The sequence below is a fragment of the Polyodon spathula genome, chromosome 12 (assembly GCF_017654505.1).
Source record: "Polyodon spathula isolate WHYD16114869_AA chromosome 12, ASM1765450v1, whole genome shotgun sequence".
Lineage (NCBI taxonomy): Eukaryota > Metazoa > Chordata > Actinopteri > Acipenseriformes > Polyodontidae > Polyodon > Polyodon spathula.
The window spans coordinates 40,830,921-40,855,766 of record NC_054545.1 but is presented as its reverse complement, the minus strand read 5'-3'; the positions used below and the strand labels follow the sequence as shown (position 1 = coordinate 40,855,766).

General features: G+C 39.0%; 1 protein-coding gene across 2 annotated transcripts in view; it reads left to right on the top strand.

Annotated features, from left to right (window-relative positions):
* Window positions 1–1,122: 1,122 nt before the first annotated feature.
* LOC121324585 (formin-like protein 1) overlaps window positions 1,123–24,846 on the top strand; it is a 62,641-nt gene continuing 38,917 nt past the window's right edge. For both annotated transcript variants that reach the window (XM_041266647.1, XM_041266648.1), the window contains exons 1-6: window positions 1,123–1,564; window positions 14,039–14,122; window positions 18,632–18,715; window positions 19,463–19,536; window positions 21,524–21,607; window positions 23,822–23,965. In XM_041266647.1, coding sequence (XP_041122581.1) covers window positions 1,403–1,564; window positions 14,039–14,122; window positions 18,632–18,715; window positions 19,463–19,536; window positions 21,524–21,607; window positions 23,822–23,965 — 632 coding nt within the window. In that variant the 5' untranslated portion in view covers window positions 1,123–1,402. The remainder of the gene's footprint in view (window positions 1,565–14,038; window positions 14,123–18,631; window positions 18,716–19,462; window positions 19,537–21,523; window positions 21,608–23,821; window positions 23,966–24,846) is intronic.

Below are 24,846 nucleotides of genomic sequence, written 5' to 3'. Positions count from 1 at the left end.
CTGAAATGAGATCACTAAACTCGTTTGGGAAGATTCTGGCTGCTCAACCTAGCTCCATAGTGCTCATTATTAGTTTCTTTTTTTTCACTTTATTTCAACCGTTCACAGGCTGGGCAAAATGAACTGCACCTCGAGTGAGCTCATACCGATGCTATCAATTGCAAAGCACTGTTATAAAACAGAGAGAAAATACCTGGTGAATATACAGATAAAATCCCTGCTTTAATTGGGCCTGGAATGAAAAGCCTTCAGCTTCAGTTTCCCCTGCATGCAATTCTTAAATAGTGATTTTAAAATCAATATAAATGCTCCTTCATTCACACATGACAAATATATTGAACTCAATGATCTCATTAGAGGCAAGAACTATGAAATACATTAACTTTTATTAAATACTATAAAGTACCAAGTGCTCATTATCAGCACTCTCGATTATGTTGACAGTGCTGCAGAGCTGATACAGGGAAGTTCGTGTCTTACTGTACACCCAAATCTGCCCCAGATTCAACCAGCAGCACGCAGTTCTGTCAAATCCAAAGGGAATACATCCTGCAGTTTCACACAGGTACCCTGCAGGCACTAAGACCCAGAAGCCACCTGCCCATCTAGTTCCACTGTCCCTGCTCATGTTGCCTGTGCTGCTGTCGAGTTCCCTTTACTGTACATCCCTGTCAGTCTCTGACATTCTCTATCTACCAGTCTCTTTCCTTTGACCATGGATCCTGGAGCTGCATGTCAAACTGCCTTCCCTGCAGCTGCTCCATCCATTCTTCCTGGTGCAGTAGCCAGCCTTTGTGAAGCATACAGTCCCCTTGAAAAAATTTGCAGAGACAGCAAATGAAGTGGCTGAAACCTATGTTGTTTGCATTTAAGCTTGTGGTAACGTACAGGAAGCAAGCGCTTTTTTTTTTTTTGCAGCTTAATTTGAATGTACATCTCAAACTGCTATTTCAACATTCCCAGAGTATGTAGCAAGAAGACTTCCTCTCTTGCAACATATCGGATCTGTGGCAATCTTCGTGATCCATCACTGACAAATGGTGGTATTGAGAGACAGTATTGGGTGGACAGGGCTTGGATCTAAAGCTGTTAAAAAGATGCATCTTTCAGGATTAGGAGACAGCCACCTGCAGATGGAAGATAAAGCATGAAGGGTTTAAAATGAGCAGAGCTACAGCACTTATGACTTATAGGGCTTCTTAGAAATTGTTTTGAAGTACACCACAACACTTTTTTGTTCAACCTAATTGGTTTGTTTTTTTCAGAAATTGTTTGGCTGATCTTATTTATTTATTTTTTTACCAGAGCTTTCTTTTTTTTTTGTTGTTGTTTTTTTACACGGATATCTCAACTTCAAGACCAAGTTTAAACTCTGGGTTTCAGAGCGCTGAAGAAACTCGGAATGGGCAATGCAGCCGGGAGTATGGATGTTTCCTCCCAGGCTAAGGAGGTCAAAACCCCACCACCTGCAATAGTGGCTACTCCACCACAGAAGCAGCCAGCACCCCCCAAACTGCCCATGCCTGCTGATGGTGAGCTGGAGGAGAGGTTCAACATGGCCTTGGTGAGTCCAGTCCCAACGAGGAGGGCATTGTGAAGGGGAGGCAATACTTGATCACATACTATAAGCTCTGAAGATAGGTTGAGGGAACTGAATTTAGCCTAGAACAAAGACGAATTAGGGGGTCTTGAGTGAAGTCTTAAAAGTTAACCCTTGCAATACTTTAAGCATAATACAGGAACTGGGACCAGAGGGCACAGTTGGAAATTAAGTGGATATAGACTAAAGACAGAGGGCAGGTGAGAGAGTGGTGAGGGTGTGGAATGGGTTGGTGTTGATGCTGGATCATTGGGATTCTTTATGACTTAACAAAGTTTTGAGATCAATCAGCTACTAGGAAGCACTGATTGTAATTTGTTGTATGTCATGACTTGAATGCACGATCATCCTACAGTAATGTATAGAAAAATATAGTATATATATATATATATATATATATATATATATATATATATATATATATATATATATTATTATTATTATTATTATTCATTTAGCAGACACTTTAATGCACAAGAAGGGTTAAGTAACAAATCAGTAACAATTGTTTTCTATTCTCTGAGGCCCTAGCAGGCATGGGTTTGGTGTGTGTGATTGTGTGTTTGGTTTGTATATTTATAACCACAGATATTCTGAAGTCAGGAACCATTTTAGGGGTATCCTTCACATTAGTTAATAGCCCTCAAGTGTTCACACAATTTCAACAATGATATATGCAAAGATGTCGGATATACAGTACATCATGAGATTATAATGAATTAATTACTGTTTCATAATGTATTCTGATGTCAGATTGCATTATTCAGCAGAGGTTTTATTGAAACATTTCTCTCTTGTTAAAGGTTCTTAGCACTGGTATGGAAATGTGTGAGATATTTATACTAAGTTCCAAAAACTTTATAACAACTTTTGTAATCAAATTGCAAAACCATGATATTTCATATTTAATACACTTTTTAAATGTTGCCTTTTTGTTACATGCCTTAAATATTACTTGGGACATAATAGCTGTACTCTGAACACAAACAGTTCTGTAACTGAATGGGAATTGCACTGTTATACATGTTAGGTGCATAAATACAGTATTTACTGTATACCATTTTAAAACACGTATTTCAACTATGAGTGACAACATCCTGCAAACGACAGTTTAAAACATGGACTTTAATTACAGTATATGTTGTCAAAAAATATATTAATTATATAAAGTATAATATGTTACACAGAATATATAAGTCACAGTATAATAGTTTATAGTGTACTGTACAATACAGGCGAGGAGTCCTCAGTAGTAGTGATTATTGATTTGCTTGGGACTGGACAGGAATAGCTTGTGGTGTCCCTTTCTGAATGCATCTAGTTAAACAGCATGAATGTACAGACAGGAGAGTGGTACCTCCTGAAAAATGGGCTGTACCATTGTGTGTGATTAATTCAGTTAATCTCTATTTAAATAGGAATAGCTCAGGAACATCTTCAACATTGTATTCACATTTTCTATACTTACATCTTGAATATAATGGCAACAGAAAGGCTAATTGGTTGAGTGGAAAAGGATGTGTCTGGTGTAGTTTTTCAGTGATTTAGACCACTGTAGCGTGTCTGTTGCTTGTCACCATACATTGCACACGTGTATAGACTCAATCAGGCATGACACGCACTTCCATTGGAATGGGAAGACATTTTTTTTGTCCTACTAAAGATAATTTGCTAGATTCCCAAATTAATGTTCTTTATTTCAGACTTGGGTGCCTTTTTGCTATCTAAAAAGGTTGTGTTAATGCCATTTTGGAGTAAATAGCTTTGCGAGTTTAGCCTAATCTGTTTTTAACATAAAAAAAAAATACATTTTGATAAATTTGTGACCAATAATGTTTCTTCTCATGTTGCCAAGCTTACATATTTGTGAAATAAATGCATCAAAATCATCATTTTTCCTTTCTTTACATTTTCTGTGCATTGGGACAGCTACCATGCTGCTTGACATCAGACTGAAAATGTGGCATAACCACTCTTGACCGGTGTGAGAGAGTGGTATACGACTGCTGGGAGCCAGAGCAGCTGTTGTTGAACTTGTCTAGTCAGTTCTTAAAGGATCACAATCCAGCAGCACACCAAGGCTTGGTAACTCATTCAGTGTCTCCTACTCTGGGTCCTAAGTCTTTCTGGTCTCTGTGCTGTGCCTGAAAAAGTGAGTAAGGTTCGCCTTGTCAACCTCAGTTCAGTCTCCCCTAAAGTGACAGTCATGCAACACATTTACTAACATTTAATTAACATCTTCCACAGACCCTGATACTAATCTTGAATTACCTTACCTAAAATAACATTAGGTAGCCCAAGATTAGTGCTTATCAGGGTCTATGAAACTTGCCATCCTCTCTCTCTCTCTCTCTCTCTCTCTCTCTCTCTCTCTCTCTCTCTCTCTCTCTCTCTCTATATATATATATATATATATATATATATATATATATATATATATATCTTAGATGAAAAATTAAAGCAGTAGTAGATCATATTAAGAGCTCTATAGTTACATCTCTGTTCTACACGGCTGTGTAAGTAATCAGGCAGCTCTTCCAGTTCTCTTCTGTGCTCATGGCCATTATTTAAAGTGACTCATTGAAATAGGGACCTTAATATGAGCACACTACTTTTATTATTAGACATGCAACCTGCTTTTGTGCAGGTCTGTATCACAGGATCTCTGAAGTAAAAGCCTGGGGTGTCTTTGGTCAAAGAAAATAGAACCATAAATATGCCAAATACAATATTTTAATCATGATAAAAGCACAATTTGATAACATGACAGTAACTATAGTAAGTTGAAGACATGGACATTTTCTGGTAGAAAAGTTTGGTGCTGCTACAGCTGGTTTCACAGATCATGATTTACAGTTCAATGTGGTAGTTTCCATAAAGGTGAAAGTTTCCATAATAAAAAAATAGCAACATGTTAGAAAGTGTAGTGAAAGCATGGTAAAGCATAGGTATACCAACCTACAGACATTATGCTGGAGCAGACAGTGTGAGCATGAAGCTGGTCAACTCTGAGCAACACCTGTCAAGTCAGGTTAAATCATGGGCATTTCTCATCCTTATGCAGATGAGTCATTTAGACAAGCAGGAGTATTGTTTCTGTGCAAGCCTAGCTAAAGATAGGTACCCTCTAGCCAGATTTGCACAGCAGATATGACAAAGCTTTTATTAGCACTGTATAAAGAACTTATTCAAAAAACAAACCAGCCTCAGGCCTTTCAAGTGTTATCCATAAATATGTTACTGGTGGCCTTTAATGAAGTCTATTATCTGTAGAACAAAAATTTGGGTTTGAGTTGCTCAGTGGTTAGAGTGCTGGGCTGCACTGTGGAAGGCAGTGGGTTTGAGTTGCTCAGTGGTTAGATTACTGGGCTGCACTGTGGAAGGTAGTGGGTTTGAGTAGCTCAGTAGTTAGAGTGCTGGGCTGCACTGTGGAAGGTAGTGGGTTTGAGTAGCTCAGTGGTTAGAGTGCTGGGCTGCAGTGTGGAAGGTAGTGGGTTTGAGTAGCTCAGTGGTTAGAGTGCTGGGCTGCAGTGTGGAAGGTAGTGGGTTTGAGTAGCTCAGTGGTTAGAGTGCTGGGCTGCAGTGTGGAAGGTAGTGGGTTTGAGTAGCTCAGTGGTTAGATTACTGGGCTGCGGTTTGGATGGCAGTGGGTTTAAGTAACTGGCAAGGTATTTTTTTAGCACCTCACTTATTTTAAGAAAATCACAGAAGCGAACTTTGGATTCCTTGAAGTATGCTTATTATATTTGACTGGCTCCCACCTGTGAGATTGAGTGTCTTTAAGACCTGACTTGACAAAGTTTTAAGATCAGTCAATCAATCAAGTTTTAGAATCACCTTAGTAAAGAGACAAACGTAGCTCAATAAATGACTTTGTCTTGCTTATAAATGTTCTTATGCTCTTACAATAAACAATAACAGCAGCCATCTTTTCTGTTTTACATGTTAATTTATGCTTAGAACTTAAATAACACTAACAGTGTTTATCTTTCTACCAAAGCCTCCCTTGGTTATGTGTTTATAAGTTAACAGTACACCACAATCAGTTATGTCAACCAACTGGAAACTACCTTTATTGAACCATTTTATTCTGTCTGCTGCACCCTGTTGTTTGTTACAATAACGTGAATGCCTTCAAATCCCTCATCAGCTAAAACAGAGTGGCATCTTGAAACGCCACCCCTTTTAAGTCTTGCACAATTAATCATGCCCTTCATACCCCGGGAAGTGTGTCTCTGAACTGGTGACAGGAAACTGAAACTGGAAGAGAGGGGGGACACTGTGCAGCAAGTTAACAACAAACCCCTCCCTTCATTTGCTTAAACAATGGAGGGCCAAGCTTCCTTCAGCGAGATCACGACCTGGGATGGCCCCACCCAAGCCCACATCAGCAATGTGATAAAGACACGATTAGAAAACCAGAAAGGCCCTACACATGTTCTTTTATGTATGTTGCACACTTATAAAGTGTGTATATATCCTAATCCCAGGGGTTAAAGGAATGAGTTATGAAGGTAAATGGAGAGGTTATATTTAATCTAGAACAAAGAACAACTAGGGGGTCTTGACTGTAGTCTTTATAATCTTAAAAGGACTTGACAAAGTTAAGCCAATACTTTAAGAGCAGCACATCAACAGGACTAGCAAGCACAGTGACAAATGAATCAGAGAGATTTAGGATAAAGGGTAGTCTAGGAGACACTTATTTACGCAGAGAGTGGTTTGGGTATAGAACGGGTTACCTAACCATGACAGTGATGTGAACCATTGGGCTCTATTAAGACATGACTTGACAACATTTTAAGATCAACCATCTACAAGGAGTCGGACAAGCAGTGATGGGCTGAATGGTCTCATCTCGTTCTTTTTTCTTAAAAATGGCATTCCTGTGTATTATGTAATATGAAAAAAGCAAATTTAACTACTATCTTAAGTGCAGCAGAGAAACCAGAACCAGAGGACACAGTTGGAAATTAAGTGGAGATAGACTTAGGACAGTGTGAAGGAGACACGCCATTAAACAGAGTGGTGAGGATATAGCATGGGCTGCCTAGTCATGTTATTCATGCTGAATCCCTGGGATTCTTAAAGACCAGATTAGACTTGGAGATCAATCATCTACTAGGAACCAGACGAGCACTGATGGTCTCCTCTCGTTTTTAAATATTTTTTTGTTTTTTTGTTTTTAAAAATGGCCTTCAATCATGCAGTAACGATACCAGATCTGACACTTCTCACAGAGGGCCGATAGAAGATGCTCTGTTGGCAGGTGCTTCCAACAGTGATTGTGAAATTACTGATATTTCACAAAAGTGATGACTCATCTAGAAAAGAGACTGTGCTGCAGATGTGTGCCGACACCAGTTTAATCAAAGCCAATATTCTTATTTGATATTTGATTTGCTGGACTGCTACTATTGATGATAATTAGAGCTTTAATGCTGCTAGTCAAATAAATACCCAGGGGACTTGCAATAGTGTGTGTGTGTGGGAGTGGGAGTTTGGGGTGGTGTTGTCTTCAAAATACAGGATTTTTAAGCGACTGGTATTTACTATTATAGTAGCGTTGTGTGTTGAATCACGTGTCACCTGTACAACATCATTCACCAGTGCATGGTAATTAAATTAGCCATGTTCCTTTAAAGACACATTCATAACATCAGACACTGATTTCCCTGACAGTATCTTCAAGGAACTCCAAGTAATTTCAAGGAATAATATTTCTTGTGGATCTAAAATGTTAAATCTGAACCAGTTAAGAAAAAAAAATACAAAGTACCACCAGCCATTAATTTGTAGCACAACACCATGACGTTTAGAAATAGATTTTACTATGTGACGTTGCTCAGACTCTGTGCTGTAGCCTGCCGGGTTGACATGAATGTACAGTGTATTCTGCTGTCTTCCCATTCAATCACATTCCTTTTTCCAGCATATTCTGAGCTACATTTGGAGCAGTGTGAGTTCACCTGAAACTTGGTCCCTAAGAGATTAGAGCGAATGCCAGTGACAACAGGCAAGGAGACTGCATAGAGAAAGAGAGAAAAAAATAATTAAATAAGAAGTCTATTATCATGCTTGGTAACTGGCAGCTGCATAAGTCTGTATACCACAATTAACCTATTCATTCAATGCTGTGAACAGGAATCTACATGGAATATATATAGTTTTATAATGAATTTTGTGATTCATTAAAATGCCATCATTTTGGTTTCGGCAATATAATCAATATATGCCCCCTCAGAAGAATAGCTTCCCACTGTATGCCTAAACTCCAGTCCATACTTGCATAATGTACATCTTGAATGTTTCTATTACTCTGAAATTAAAGTGATGTCATCTTTATTACATGCCCTTATTCACCTAATCCAGATCTTATCTGAGACAGATGCTGCAGGCAATAAGACAAGGCTGTAAAAAACCCTAGACCCCATCGACTGAGGTGTCAGATATAATAATATTGCAGAGATGTTTCTATATTAACACATATGCTGTTTTAAACAGAACAAGAAGCAAGATGCAAAAGAGGAAACTTAAAAGCAGCGTGTGAAAACTACTTTGCATCTTTTCACAATGTCATGGTAGACCTAAAAGGAAACAGGGCTGAAATACCAAACCAACCTGCAGCCCTGTATATCTAAATATACATGTACAGCATGTGTGTACGTTCTGTGAGTTTAAACACATGCTACATAGGACTGCAGCAATATGTAAAGCCCCTAGTTCCATATAGCTAGGGTGGCGCTCCTTAGTGATTTTCTTAGCTGGGAGGGCTGGACCCTGCCAGGCCCATCCTCACTGTTGCATTTTGTTGGTAAAAAAAAAATAATAATAAAAAAAAAGAAGTGGTGCATGCTTCTGTGCTGTTAATTCCCTCCTGAGGGAAATACCTAAGAAAAATGTCAGGCTCTCACCCTGACAAGCACCTGCCTATTGATTTTCAAAAGCAATGCAGTAGTTCTGTATTAAGAGGAAATGGCAGCATGGGAATACCTGTAACTATAATACATATGAACCACAGTAATAACAATATCACTCGCACATAATATTATAGGAGTGAGTACAAACTGGTACCAGCAGTGTGCTACTATATTAGGGCCACTGTGCAATAGTTTTTAGGGTAATACCGTGGACATTGCTGATTGTGAGCTGGGTGTGGTAGTGGCTGTGTGTAGGGATACAGCTGTTATTCCCCTTGATATGGATCCACCAGCACCTGCCCTAGAGCATACCCTGGCAAAACCAGGGTATGCTCTGGGGCAGGTGCTGGTGGAGCTTGGCAGGCGCAATCTGGACCTGCTACCTGCTTAAGTGCTTGAGTATCTGGGCCATTTGGCTCTTTAACTTGGCAATATCCCTCGCCTGGTCCGCATTTGCGTTTCTCAATCTATTTCTGCCCCTTGAGGGAGATCTAGAGTGAATGCGAGGGCGCTGTGGATCCTGCGCAGAAGAAATACTTTGAGTAGGACTTGGAGGGTGAGGAGGGAAGGCCTGGGATCCCGAGACTGACCTGGCTCTCCTAGGCCCATCCGAGAAGTGGTCCAATCTGCTTTGCAGGTTCTTGGCACAAATAGGGCAAGATGACCTGTCTGCCAAGGCAGCAGAGGCGTGATCAATGCCCAAGCACCTCACACACTTCACACCTGTGGCAATTTCCACCTGCAAGACATGCACGGGTGGAAGTTTGACATTCTCAGTCGAGTTGCTGAGCTCTGGAGTGTTGATGGAGCCGAAGCACAGAGGCACGAAGGCTGTATATTACTGAAGCATCGAAAAACCCAGAGGGGATCGAATCTGCTGGGTGAAGCGCCGCTGGTGTCGAAGCGCCAAGGTACTAGGCATATAGTCCACGAAGGAAACTGAAGCTATGGGCGTCGACGCACTGAGGGTACTTAGGAAGCCGATGCGTAGAGCTCACCAGCCTCAAAGGCATCGAAGCACCAAGGCGATAAGGTCTCGGAGTACCGAGATACCAAGGCTATGGGGCGCAGGGGCACTGGGGCTATGGAGGGTGCAATGTGCAGAGCTCAAAAGCCTCAAGGGCGTTGAAGCGCCGGGTTTCCGAGGCTCTGGGGCAACGTGGCACCAAAAGTGCCGCTGCACAGGCCCAAAAAGCCTTGAGGTGTCGAAGAGCCGAGGAGTGTAACTCTCGAGGCACAGAGCATGCCGAGGCACTGAGGCTATGGAGCACCGACACAATGGTACTGCAGGTGTTGAGGCCTAGACACTAGGGTGCCGAAGCACCGAACACCAAGTATTGAGGGCAAAGCACCAAGGTACTGGGCTGAGTGTCTGGGCTGCTTGCAGTCACACAACCAGGGGCAGCTCGTAGCTTGCAACGGTGTGGAGCCTTAAGACAGTTGTAGTGCAGTCACATGACCAGTGCAGCACAAAGCTTGGACTTGAATCTGATTGAGAAGCCATGGCTTATATACAGCAATAGTGTGTTCATTTAAAATAGAAGATAGTTAACAATGAAATGTTACTGACGGTGGTATTATTGATCCACCACATATGTGCTGTGTAATAACGTTGCAATACCACTTTGTGTATTTTGGCTTTTTTAATAATTTTTTTTTATGATGGACTGATTGAATTTAGAAGTTTGTTTTCTTGTCAGGCCATCTCTGTCTCGGTCGTTTCCACTACACTTCTCATACACGATCCTCTTGCCAGCTCGCTGGATTGTTACAATACTAAGTACAGTACATATGCGGTACACACTTAAAAAACCAAATTACATAGCACGTCGATCTGCTATAATTTTTTTGTTGGTATATGCTACTGTAGTCCATATGCTGTATATATATATATATATATATATATATATATATATATATATATATATATATATATATATATATATATATATATATGTTGTAAAACCCGCACCCCCATTTACATTAACAGTTTTTCAAAGCAAGAGTTGAACAAACACATAAAACTGCCAGTCCTCCTTCTGCCATTCTCTCACTTGAGACGGTTCTCGCGATAAATCACTGTCTACATATTCGCCGGCGATAAAAATTGGAGATAAAAGGAGGAAGAGCAGGGGCAATGGTCTGGAAGAAGCGAGTAGGAAGGGAATCCAGAGTGCAAGTAGATGGCCTCGAATCCAGGAGCAAGGAGCAAAGGTCAGGATCAGATTGTGGTGTGAAAGTTGAGAATGGGGGTGGGGGGGGGGGATTGACTGGAGAATAGTTTATGAATATCCTTGACAATAATGCAATAGTAATGAGATGCAAATTATAACCTAAAGTTAGAATTAACACACCAATAAAACATGGAAATCACAGTCAGACCCATATAGTAATTATGATGTCTTCATGGGGATTTGGTTACAGAAATCAAAACCCAGTACTGGCTAACAGGTTTATAGCTTAACATTCTGTATATTCTAGTTTGATATAAACATACAGTTGTGGAAAGTTTACAAAGTCATGCATATTTGTCCTTGAATGCAAGTCTCTTGTTGCCTATTCGAGTTTCACAATAAGAAGAAATGTATGACCAAAGCAAATTTAGACAAGTGTAGGTGCCTGTTCTTATTTTGAGACTAGAAAAAAGGCCTCAGACTGTTAAAATGCTGTTGGTTTTTTTGAGCTGTGGAATATAGGATGTAAAATGTTTGTGTCTGTGCCACTGGGACCTGGGACTGTGATCAAACATTGGGCTGGGCATTTCTGTACAGAAAATTCAGCACAACAAGGCTGAATTAACGACACAAGTCATGTGTGCAATATGTTTGATCCAATAAGTACTTATGGTAGCAATTTTATTATTAACCATTCAATATATTGAAGAGCCTCAGGATTCCTTTTATCACCCAGAACCCACTAATGGAATTGTATCATTACAATACACTGTCTATCCAGCTGTAGCTTATTATATGCAATTTTAAGACGTTATGCAGTACTTCTCTGGCAAATGATCTCCAAACATCTAATGCAGTCTGTTACAAGTTGTTGTATGTGTAAGGGGTTTTCTAAATTGCAGTGGTAATTGTAATGGAGGTGGCATTGTAATGTTGGTGGCTGCGTATGTACCTGTTGGTTTGCAGGAGCCCCTCCACTATTATAATCATTAATGTTATTTACAGTGAACACAATATTATGTAAAGAATCTGAATACTCTATGATCGCTCTTTGTCTAAGCCCCTCCCTGCCCGCCCTCACACACACACACATAGTCAAGTTTAGTCTCTTAGAACAGTTCGTTGGAGTACTCTTTCATTTTTTTTTTGGACAAAACACAGTCTTGAACTCTGGGTTGTTTTTCTGAAATTGTTGTAGTACCACAAATAAAGTTCTCTTTTAATTGAACTATATTTCAGCTAACCCACGAAACCTCAGTTCGATGTAATCATCAGAACCACTCTGCCTCAGTGTGCTGTTGCTCATTGCGCTGGGTCTTTTCAAACAACAGACACACTTTGTTGGGCAGCTCCTACTTATCGACTTTTCCTAGGAGCCATTTATGCGCTGCCTGGTTACCTCACAGACACTCTACCTAGCATGTCAGTTTGTTTACATCCAGTCTGATTGTTCCTGCAATATAGTACAATCAATTAGGACTTCTAGACCACTTCATAATTAAGTTCATGAAGAAGTTATTTTGTGACAAAAAAACACTCTGAGGTAATACGCTATACCAGTGGCCCAGAATGAGATTTGTTTTGGAGTCAATTGTATTAAAATATTGTTGGCCACAGAAGTTAATGAAGCAGGGCGGTAACCATGTATCTCATTACAAAACAGAGTGTATTAGGTTGCAAGGATCTTTGACCCAGAAGTTACAGATAATGTGGTAATTGTTTTGACAATGCTTCCTTAACAACCAGTCAAATTAATGAAAAAGAGAGCAGGGAAGGGCATGAGTCAGACAGTCTGTATAGAAATAACTTAGGTAATGAAGTTAATGGGTTCTGCTTTCAAACCCATTTATTTGTACCTGTATTGTACCTGTAACTATAGTGAGAGCACTATACCGCTACTGCAGTTCCTCTTGTTACAAAGATATAAATAGCTATTCTACTCTTTGATATACATGCCTATGTCAGGGCTGTCCAAACATAAAGGTATTCAATTAGCAACCAAATCACTCTATTGTGTACTAATTCCACACACTTTAAAATAAAGGGACCCAAAAGAGCAAATGTTATAACTTGATTACCAGATTTAATCCAGGGCCTCTTAAAGGTTCATCAAACCGGAACTCTTGTATCAGCCAGTGATATTCTCCGTACCTCTTTCTTTTCTTGAGGATGTCATGGACTCACAGCGATCTTACATTTTTTTCTTTCTCCGGCAGAGCAGAGCGATCGCAGTTATCTTTTTTTGTTTGCTGTTCATTGTTCCAGGCATTGTGTTGTTAGATGCACAGTACCACTGATTGTTGCTGCGTTTTTTTTATTATTATTTTGGATTACTATCAACAAAGCTGGCAGCCTTTTTTTGCCTTTCATGTAACTGATGGACTATGATGTAACCGTAAAGCCAAAGGCATGTATTTCAATGTGCAGTCTGTGATTACGTCCTTTAAAATGCACCTTTACTCAATCTGCAAAAAAAATAAATAAAAAAAGATGTCACAATGGACTGTATTCAGCAGGAAGTGACAGCCTCTGCAGAGCAAGAGATTTAGATCGCATAACCCAGTGAAGGGGAGGGGAGTAGAGATGAGGCTATCTGGATTTCTTTACACAGTAATTGTGATTCATATTTATTGAATGAAGCGTTCCATACATGATTCATATTGATGAAACCATCGTTAAATTTCTGGTTAAATTCAGCTTTCTTGTTTAATAAACTAATGGATAAGCTACATAACAACATTGTAATAGGGTTCGTGGGTGTCCACCAACATACAGGAGAGACAGAAGTTGACATTGTAAATGCCACACAGACACCCAGGATGTATTTACAAGGTTAATGCAGCAGCGGTGCAGTTGCGGGAGCTGGCAGTAGGGTACCCCAGTACCATTGGTACCCCAATGGTAGCCCCAGTGTGAGGTTGTATTCTTGTGGCTCTGTGCTGTACACCAACAGTGGGAATGACACACAGGTGATAATACACAGACAGTGCACCAAAAATAAATAGATGGCACTTTTTTCTTCTAAATAGACTTGATATTTGAACAATGCATGCTCCAGTAGGCTACTTATGTGATCATAAGGCAGGCCTTATATGGCCCCCAGGCCGCCTACTGGGGACCCCTGAACTACAGTATATTTGGGAAATTAGCTTTACATCAGAAATCTTATAGTTCTTGTGTATGAGAGAGGAAATGGATTTCCTAGCAATAATATCCACCCTAGTAAAGCTCAAAAGCAAGGTGAGCTTGGAGAGGTGAGATGGGTGCCCTGGCAATAACTATGGACTTATAATTATGGAATGACAGGGAGAGTTAATGATTTTCTTTCTGTTTTCTTTTTACAGAATTCAATGAATTTGCCTCCAGACAAGATGAAACTCCTCAGCCAGTATGACAATGAGAAAAAATGGGAGCTGGTTTGTGATCAGGTAAGAGTTGCTGGTGTGTGCCACGCAGGACATTTCTAAAACAAGAAGAGTTACTATAGGATCTTTCAGCCAATCAGAGTGCACCTTTCATCTGCAGTATTCTACATCATAGAGAAACCCAATTCAAGTAGAGCAGTATTCTCAATATTGGTAAGAATGACGTCGCCTGCTTTAAAAAGTTATACCTGAGGCACCTCTCGGAATTCCGTTCAACTGTTAAGTCCATTTGAAACGGTGACATCTCAATCAGCCACCTACCTCAGCCACATTGCAGTATTCTTTTTATCAAACGTTTCTCTCATTTCAACTGAAAATCACAATGAACTAGTAAAGGTTGGACTAGTTTTGAATTTGTTTACATTCCAATCCAGTGGTGTGCTGTTGAAATTCAGGACGGAGCTGCGTGTCGGTAGTTCAAACTCGGTAGTATTTTCTAACAGCTTTAAAATATCTGAAATAATTTTAAATTTGACACTACAGATACCTTTGTTTGCTGTTGGGTTTCTTGGCAGTAATGTTAGAAATTCCAAATTAAACTTAAGTTCAATGACAAATGGTTTGATTAAGAATGCGGTAAGATTCACTACATATACCATTTTGGAGTGTGGACTCCACCCCTGATTGCTAGAAGTGTGAATGGTCTCTTAATGGCCACAGAAGAGGAATGGGTGTGTGCTAATTATTCATGAATGGGACATTAAGCTTGCAGAGGTGTGATTGGTGAGTTAGTCACATAAGCATGAAGCAAATAGACAAATAGCAATAAATAACACAAAATAAAGACACAAGAGTTAGCAGTAACTTTACCCAACATAATCACTTATATTCAACCATAAGAAATGCTCTTAATATTATATGGTTATGCTGGGATAAATCAGTTAAATACATTTAATGATCTTGCATTACTAAGTACATATACTTATTATACTGTTCATTCTTACATCCATGTGCCTTGTGGTAGGGTGGATAGTCAAAGCTGGCTTGCTGCAGGAATAGCACACCCAGGAGACAAATCAAACAAAACATGCGAACAAAAATGCACATAAAAAATTACCCAAGATAAAGCACACAAGCTAAAGCAATCACAGGGCTGAATGATCCAGAACACAACCTGCTGATCCAGCATGTATTCTGAACTACAGCCAAAATTAACTGAACCAATTAAAACACAATCCAGATCCTTCATTTGTTCATGCGCAGGGTCTCAGCCCTGCCTCAGGACCCTATAGTAAAGGCAAAGTAGGCCATTGTAAGAGAAGTGAAAGCATGTTAAAGTCATTGTAACTAACATAATTCAATACATTTCCATGAACATCAATTCATGTACAGTTCTGAAAGTTTTAGCAAACAGGTAAGTAAGATGTATTGACCCCAGATACACTATTCAGGTGAAATGCCATAGGAAGTAAAACAGCAAGACTTCTTGGAAGACAAGCAAACTAAGAACCTTAACTCAGTTTAATACCAGAAGTCATGTTTTTAAATTAAAGTACCTGTTAGCTACAACAAATGTTTCTTTCAAAATGCACATTTGAAAATTATTAAATTGACATTACATGAAAAGTCATCAATATCCACAGCATGGGAGAGCATTATATACTACTAATATTATAAACTGCTAATACATAAATAATTACTGGATTATGGTTCACAGAAAATCCTGCATAGTTGCCATTTATGAAAATAGCTGTCCCTAACAGCTGTGCAAAATGTAATTAAGTATTTAAAATTCAGGATTGATAATGCAAGTACAACTGTTTGTGTTTAATTTCTTAAGATAATTACACAGTGCTTTAGATATAAAAATGAGATCAGTATTAACCATTATAAATTTTTACCACAGTACATCTGCAGAGTAATTTTAGTTTTCCCATGCTTTTCTCATGGTTATACTATGCATTTATTATTGTTTCCTATGGTTTGCCATGTTTGTAACTGCTCTGGGCTTTACAATGGCTACCAATGCTTTACCATGCTTTCACTGTTTTATTTATTACACTTTGATATGCTTTTACTATAGTCAACTTTTATAAAGGAAGTTATTATGTTAGAAATTCTACAAATAACACCATTTCTAACAATGCTTCTTAATGTTATGTACAGCTTCTTACCATATTTAAAATGAGTCCATGAATACACATTTTGTACAGCAGAGAAAAAACGAATACCATACATTTTGCACTGAAGTGTAGCCAATCAAGCAGCTGTCAATCTTGTATCATCTGACACTTATGTTAAAACATGAAAGTATAAGTATCATTCAGTGCTTGGACAGCAAATTGGTTTCATGCTTAAAATAAGATGCATTATTTAAAATGTATGTTTTAAAATTAGATTTTGTTTACTTTGTTAACATCTAGTGGCTTTCAATAAAGGACTCTGGCAGATACAGAGATGTGTTGGATAATATGAACATTTGCTTTCCAACAGCAAAACTATTTTATTTTATAGCTATTTATTGAAATATATTTATATAATGCAAATGTGTGTGTACATTTAAAACAATGCTACAGCTCAATGCATTGACATAAATAACTAAACTAATTTATCGGTGCATCAAAGTCACATTCATTTTGTACCTGGGAAATGCTTGTCTATGCAGCCCAGTCAATAGATATTAATTCTGACTGCATAGGAAAAACCCAACCTATAACATTTTAATTGATTTCTCTCACTCCTAAATGCCATGCTTGTGACACTAATGTGTAGGCAGCTGCTGTTTTGTAAAGGCAGCTATGACAATTATGTGTCACAGACAAGTGGAAAATCCTCTCTGAAGAAAGGAGGTATTCAAGTATTACTTCATCACTGGTGGTTGTCATTGACAAAAAAATTATGGGGGGCGAGTTTAAGCATTTGATTATGGTTGACAATAAGCCAGAGGGAGGGGGGTTCTGAAATTGCCCCAGAGATTAATACCTTTCACAAGCTGACCCCCGGCCCCCAACTCAACTGCATTATGCATATACTCATAATGTTAAAATATGACAAGGCCTAGAGTCTCAAATGACTGTATATGTCAGAAAATTGAGGGATTAAAAATACCTCACCCCCTAGATTTCCTTTACAATCTTCTTCTTTATAGACCTGCTTGAATTCTGACCAGTTTTTAAGATCAGGTGTTTGTTGTTGGTAACCTGTGGCCTGTGCTTTTAAGGCCCCTTTGACTTTTATCAAAGCTGCGCTGTTAGACACACATCTTCATTTTCATGACATTTTTTTTGAGTAATTTACCTGTATATTATCATGCAGTAGGTTTGCTGTACTCAATAACAATAAGCTGTTTAGTTGACTGATGCCAACAAGTTTGTTAATCTGCTCTTCCTCCACCCTGACAGGATAAGCCAGAGCTAGATGTTTTAGAGCACTTTACATTATTGGGGAATCACCCTGAAGGTCATCAACACACCTATCCATAGTTATTCCAGAATAAAACCTGAACAAATTCTCTAGCTGTCCCTTATCCTAGCGGCTATAGGTTTATCAAATCCAGCTCCATTTCAGATACTGCACCATGATCCATTATAGAAGTGGTACCTTTTAGTCTGACAGGTGAGAATTGCACCATTTTAAAATTATGAAGTGTATATAAAAAAAAAACCCCACTATATACACACGATATGTACAATAAAAAATACTTTCCTGTTCCATGAATTGAGTGAAAACGAGCACTCTGAACAGCAACAGGGTTGTCGCTCCTGTTCATGAGATTAGTCGGCCTGCCACTGGTATTGTTCAAACCTAAACATATTGTTAAAACATAGCTAGGCAAAGATCATCAGGAAGCTACCCACACTAACAATAAGGCATGAAACCCACAAGCAGATGAGAACTTGAAGCATATATGGATGCTACTGTAAATCAAGGTCAGTACATTAGATCTATTAAAAAAGCTCTCCTTAGCCTTATTATTAACCTATTTTCTTTACAAATTAACACCTGGTAAACCAAGGTTTTAAAATCAATTTTCTTACATATTGTTAGCACCAGCTTTATTAACCCAACCCCCCCCCCCCCCCCCCATCTTCAGTTGGAGAACATTTGATACTTTGCTTGTGTTTCATACATATGGAATATTCAGATACCTCAAAGAACACCCTGCAGATGAAAAGTTAATGTTACTTCCTGGTACCAAATGACTTTAAATATTCTAGCTGCAATCCGAGCATGTAGCCTACAGCAAAGGTGTAGCAGTCTGTCTTTAGCGTTGTATTTGAAATACTCGCATAGCCTATAAAAGCAAGTGAAGATTTCAGTACAATAAAAGGAGGACCAATAACAATGACATGAGTTTTGAGCCTTGGACAACTCTCTGTAAGATAAATGCAGAGGAGAAGGGAAAAACTTCACAGAGTGAAATTGATAATGATCTTTGATCAGCAGGCCATGCTGACTGGACTCCAGCACATTGTTCTCCATAGTAGACTGCCTCTTGGGGGAGGGGAGCTGAATCCTTCTCAGGGCATGTGGAGATCAGGTCTCTCACATTGACTGTCCTCTTGTTCTCAGGAGCGCTTTCAGGTGAAGAACCCCCCTTCTGCCTACATCTACAAACTGAAGAGCTACCTGGACCAGGGGGTGCTAGGCCGCAAGGTGGGTTGTATGCTGTACTGTTCTAATCTCACTTATAAAACATAGTAGAACCTGATGTGGAAGAATCATCTGAATTGTCTTTGTATCAGATAGTTTGTATCAGATGGAAATAACGTCTCATTAAAATTAGTTGTACTGTTTAATTCTTCTTGTTTAACTATATACTATAAAAAATACAGTACATGGTGCTGTGTAAGATGCAAGCTGATTTTCAACCACTTAAAGTCAGTAAGCCCACTCTTGGGTACCCACTCTACCCTACTGTGGAATGGATATCAGCTTGTATCATACAGCACCCTTTACAAGAATCCCTGGGTGCTTTATAAACCAAAAGTACTGTAGTAATTAAACAAAAAGGATAGGCCATAATCATGGACTGTCCCTAGCACTGTGAATATGACACTATGAATTCCAGACTTGTGCACGTGACTGAACACTGTGACTACACAGCTCCTTAATGGTAAACTTAAAAGAGATGGCTGTAAGAATGTGATCATAAATGACATCACAGGATCAGAGAGAATGCCTCAAGTTTGTGGGATTTTCACAAGGTTGTTTATAACATTCTTTTAGTTTTAGTGGTAATTCAGTGATAATCACAGATAGGTGGTTGATGCAATCAATAGATTCCCCAGGCATAGGTTGATACTGCATGTCAGTTCTGAGGTGCTCCAGTGCTACTGTCCCTCACCTTTCATGGAAACTAAATTGAAAAAACAAAGAACAACACTTTTCCTCTATTTTCAGTTTAAAACACGAGTGCAGGAATCAACACAGGTTCTTCGAGAGCTGGAGATCTCCCTTCGAACTAACCACATTGGGTGAGTAGTGGACACTGAAGGACCCAAACGTACTTTCATCTGCACCACAAGAGACAGAGATTCCCAAAGCTCTTTACTCCAGCTTGTCCAGCCGGAGTGTCATTTGACTGTAGGGCATGTCAGTAGACCCTGTTCCACTCACACCTACAGCTCTGGCCAGGCATTTAGCATCATCCTACAGAATTAGCTAATTTTGCTTCATAAAGTTGAATGAAACCTGCTGAATAATGTTACATTAACATATTGAATTACATACCATTTTGTAGTTTTCCCTATACTTAAGAAAAAACTGACAAATTTTAATCTAATCTAAAAATACTTTACTGCTATTATGGCTTCCGGTAGACTTTTGCAATATTATTTTGTAGTTTCTTTGAATGATGGTAAATAAAAGGTCTCAGTTATATTCATTCATTCAGTTTTATATTTTAAAATTATGTATCAATCCTAAAATTCTAGGTGATGCAAGACTTTTGTCCGTAGCTGTAGTTTATATAGTCCTGTACTAGCTTGTCAATTCTCTCCCCTAATACGTTGGAAGCCCTTTTTACTTGCAGTTGGTTCATTCATCCAGACAGAACCTCAGCTAAGAGGCAGACTAGATTCATATACTCACATGTCGACATGTAAGATTAAAACCCCATATTTATAAAATCAAAGTTTATTTTTAAATGTACAAAATGTATTGTACTTCTATATCAACAACAACACTGGGTTGTGCTGATTGTTGTGAATTGGCCTGTCTGGACTGTTTTACAAAACTGTACAATGCTTTTCCATAATATCAAACTTTAAGATCCACTCATATGTCAAATATGTACAGCAGTTGAGACAAAAGAGTGTGTTCTAGTGACTTCTTTTCCAGTGCCCCATCGCTTTGGCCTCCTGCACTGCCTGTTCCCTTATAAGAACATAAGAAAGTTTACCAGCGAGAGGAGGCCATTCGGCCCATCTTGCTTGTTTGGTTGTTAGTAGCTTATTGATCCCAAAATCTCATCAAGCAGATTCTTGAAGGATCCCAGGGTGTCAGCAACATTATTGGACTTCAGACTCTCACAATTTTCTGTGTAAAAAGTGCCTCCGCTTTTCTGTTCTGAATGCCCTTGGCTCAACATTGTCAATACTTTTTAGAATTTAGAATGCTTGAATCAGATCGCTGCGTCATCTTCTTTGTTCAAGACTGAATAGATTCAGTTCCTTTAGCCTGTCTGTATGACATGCCTTTTTAACCCGGAATAATTCTGGTCGCTCTTCTTTGTACCCTTTCTAGAGCAGCAATATCCTTTCTGTAGGGAGGTGACCATAACTGAACGCAATATTCTAGAGGATTTAGAGGATCTCATCCAGCCCAGGGGATTTGTTTATTTTAACAGCTCCTAGTCCCTTTAACACTTCTGCCTATTTTATGCTAAAATTATTTAAAACTGGATAGGAACAGGTCGATAAGTGGGGTAATGTCGCCCATATCCTCCTTTGTAAGAACCTGTGAAAAGCATTTTATATATATATATATATATATATATATATATATATATACATTTTTTTTTTTTTCTCTTCATCTATGATTTTGCCATTTCTACCTCCTTAGACATTTTACCTGCTCTTTGAATGTTCTCTTGCTGTTATAATATTGGAAAACTTTTTGGAATTGATTTTAGCCCCCTTAGCAAAGCTCATTTCTATCTTTCACTTGGCCTTTCTAACTTCCTTTTTGACTTGTCTTTGCAGTTTCAATTACTCTTTCTGTGTAGTTTGTTCTTGGTCCCTTTTAAATGCTCTGTAAAGTGTCTTTTTTCACTGAATATTTTTTTAATTGATCTATTAAACAATTTTGGCAATTTTATTTTAGATTACAGCCCCTTTAACAATGCCCCTTGCTTTGTCCTCCTGCACTGTCTGTTCCCTTACTGCCCTCTTTGCCAATTCCCTTTGCTTTATCCTCCTGCACTGGCTGTTCCCTGACAGCTCTCCCTCTGTTTTTCCCCAGGTGGGCTCAAGAGTTCCTTAATGAAGAGAACAGAGGCCTCGATGTGCTGGTGGACTACCTGTCCTTCGCTCAATGCTCTGTCACGTGAGTATACTGCAGCTATTATGTTCAACCTCAAGATGGGATGTGGCATCCACTATTGTTATATTAGGCACATATACAGCAGGGAGAACAAGGTGCATTAGGATATTGGGAGCATTTAAACATTGTGAGCCAAATTCATTAAAAAATGAATAACATCAGCATGTAAAAAGTGAAATGTAGTCTTATGTATTTACTGGTGTGCTGACATCACAGGACATTCTCTCCAATATTTCTGACTGTATGCTAGCGGTCTTGATGTTCCTATTCTTCATATTCTACTGGGTTTACAGTATACAGAAATAGAATTCATAATCCTTTTAGGTATGTGATTATAGTCAGAATATTTTGTAAGTCGTAGATGAATGCACAAGTATTCTGTGGTTAGTGGTGCCTGTGTCTAACTGTATGTTCTCTCACTGCTAATTTAATTGCTACTTTTTTAAACTGCAAGGAACAAAGGCATTACCGAAACATTTGTCAGCTTGGCTTGAGTTTAAAAGTTTTAACTTATAATATTATAAAAGTGAATAATATACTTCAGCCCAAACATTTGTCTAGTTTTGTAACTTAGTTTCTTTTAAATATTAACCAGCACAGCCCTTATAAAAGTTTCTCATAGTAAAAGCATTGCAAAGTATAACAAGGCACAGTGAAATCACAGTAAAGCATAGATACTATAAGCAATGTAGCTGTAAAACTCAGATAAGTATGGTAAAGCATATTAAACGAAATTTAAATTCATGGTAAACTATGGACAATGCATTATATAACCATGGGAAAGCTGCAAAATGACCATGTAAATTTACAGTAGTCGCCAGCACTTAATATCTTAAAAGCAGTGCTGATCGTTCAAGAATCACATCTCAGAGGCTGCATTCTGTGGCCTCAGAGCCCTGGCCCCAGTAGACTGCAATATCTGCTGCATTAAACAAACGGAAATCATGGCAGTTGTCAGTTGTCATGATGGAGGCTTTCTGTAAACAAGATTACACTGCAGTGCTGCACAGGAGTTATTGATAAGAGAGAGTGCTTTTAATCAGTGCAGTTTCTGTCACAGCGGGGTGACTGGCACACTCTGCACATTTAAACTATGCACTGCTAAACTGCTTTAGCAATTTATTTGGAAACAGCTGCATTTTGATTTTTCATGTGTGCTTTAGTGTCATGTAACACATTGACACTGTACATCTGTGGGGCATTTTACTTGTCTGTTTAAAGAACACATTTTTATTTGTAAGATACAATAAGAAAGCTTGAAGGCAGGATAATGTGTAAGTGTGTGTGTTTCCCACACTAAAGGCATTAGACTTGATATGTGCGTGATGCATAACTGATACAAAATTGTAAATTATTTATATTATAAATTGGTTCAGTGGAAAAACACATTTTTAAGTGCTTGGCAGTACTTTCAGTGAAAGAATGTAAAGCAGATGATCTATAATCTAAGAGCCAGTTATAGAGCCAATGTTTTAAATATTAATTTCTTTAACAGTTTGGCACAACCCTTCCATGCAGAGCTGGCTTCAATGGCACTGTATATCAATGGTTCACTGACTTTCTATTGCATTTTCTTTTCTCATTTGCTAATTGACTGCATGGCAGCCTTCTGTTCTATACCTACTTTATCATTTTAGTTTCACTTCGCTCAATAGCTTGCTGGCACCTCTGCAATCAAATGATATTAATATAGTCTCTTTGGAGATATTGTGACCATAAGCAAACCCTGCACTGCAAGATGTCAGCCAGTAACAAATTATCGCAGAATGTGTGCATGTCAATACGATATTCCTGCCATGTGTGTAGACCTTCGCATTCATTGGTAGCACTCAATGTGGTCTTGTCAGCCTTGCCAGCAGATTGCCGACCCTTAGGCTCACCCCCAAAGTTTAAGCTGGGACTTTGTCAATAACAAAAGAATTGCCTAAATCTTTCCAGTTATGCACTTCAGCTGCTTCCCCTATAGACTAACGGCCAGTAACATGCTTTGACCCAGAAGACACTGCAGGGGTGAAATGACTTAGGAAATGCAAGCCTAACATTATGTATTTGTATTATATTCAAAACTATGCATTTGAGAACTATTTAGCTAAAGGAAGTGCCAACCGGATAAAATGTATTACCTTTTTTTTTTTAAAGCTGCAATCAAAGAAATTGCAAACGTGTGTTCTGTAAAACTTTTTTTTTTTTTTTTTTTTTTTCCCTGTGTCTCTGCAGGTATGACATTGAGAGTGTGGATAATGGCAGCCTGACTCCTGAAAAGGGGAAGTCGCTGGACAGATCAGTTGAAGACCTGATAAAGGGAGCCGGCAATTCCCCCACCCACAGCTCATCAAAATCCACCCGGCTCCTCACTGTCAGGTGAGTCAGGGCAGGAGAGCCTCTTACATCTACAGATATTGTACCCATTCAAGTATAAAATGTAACCATTACCGAATGGGTATTTACCTCTTAAACACCCAAAACCTGAATGAGCTATATCAAAGCTGCTCGTCATGGCCCGCCCCCGAGGACATAAAAAACTGCGGTCAAAAACGCAATTTTTCCTTTCAAGAACTGACAGGAGGAGCCTATCGCATAAGTACTTGTTGCTTATGACTGTATAATTTTTGCAGATTATTGTGTTTTACATAATTTATGCGATAATTTATTATGCTGTAATAGTTTTAAACAAACGTAATGCACATATATTTTGCACTACAGCCTGTTGTTTCTTATATCCCACTGCTGCCTTGTACCCTGTGTGAAGCCGGCGGCCTCAGTCGCCCTTCAGTTGCCAGGTTGCAATAGCTCTGGCTGGAGTTATTTTCTCATTTTGGCTTCAGCCAACATTATGACACAGTTTGTATAATTAAAGTAAGCGTTATTACTGTATTTTGTATGAGAGAAATTCTTCTCATTGTATTTTTCTGTAATTTACCACCTCTCCTGTGTACACCAGTGCACCCGGACTGTCTTTTTGAGATCCAGTCGTCCTGGGGTCATCCAGCTATAGCTCCTGCTGTTTTCCGGTCTGTGGACACTCTATGTAGGGTGCACAATGTGGAGACGCTGGGCCTGGACCAATTTCCGCCAGTAGAGGCTTTAATTGCTGTCCTGATACAGGTGCCAAATTTAGCGCTCCTGTCCAACGGCGGTATTTGCACCAACAAACAGTACTGGGTCTTGGAGGTGATCCTCAAGCATTCCTATTCAGCCAGTACGTTTGCCACATGGCTGGGTAACTTTAATAGTATTCTGGC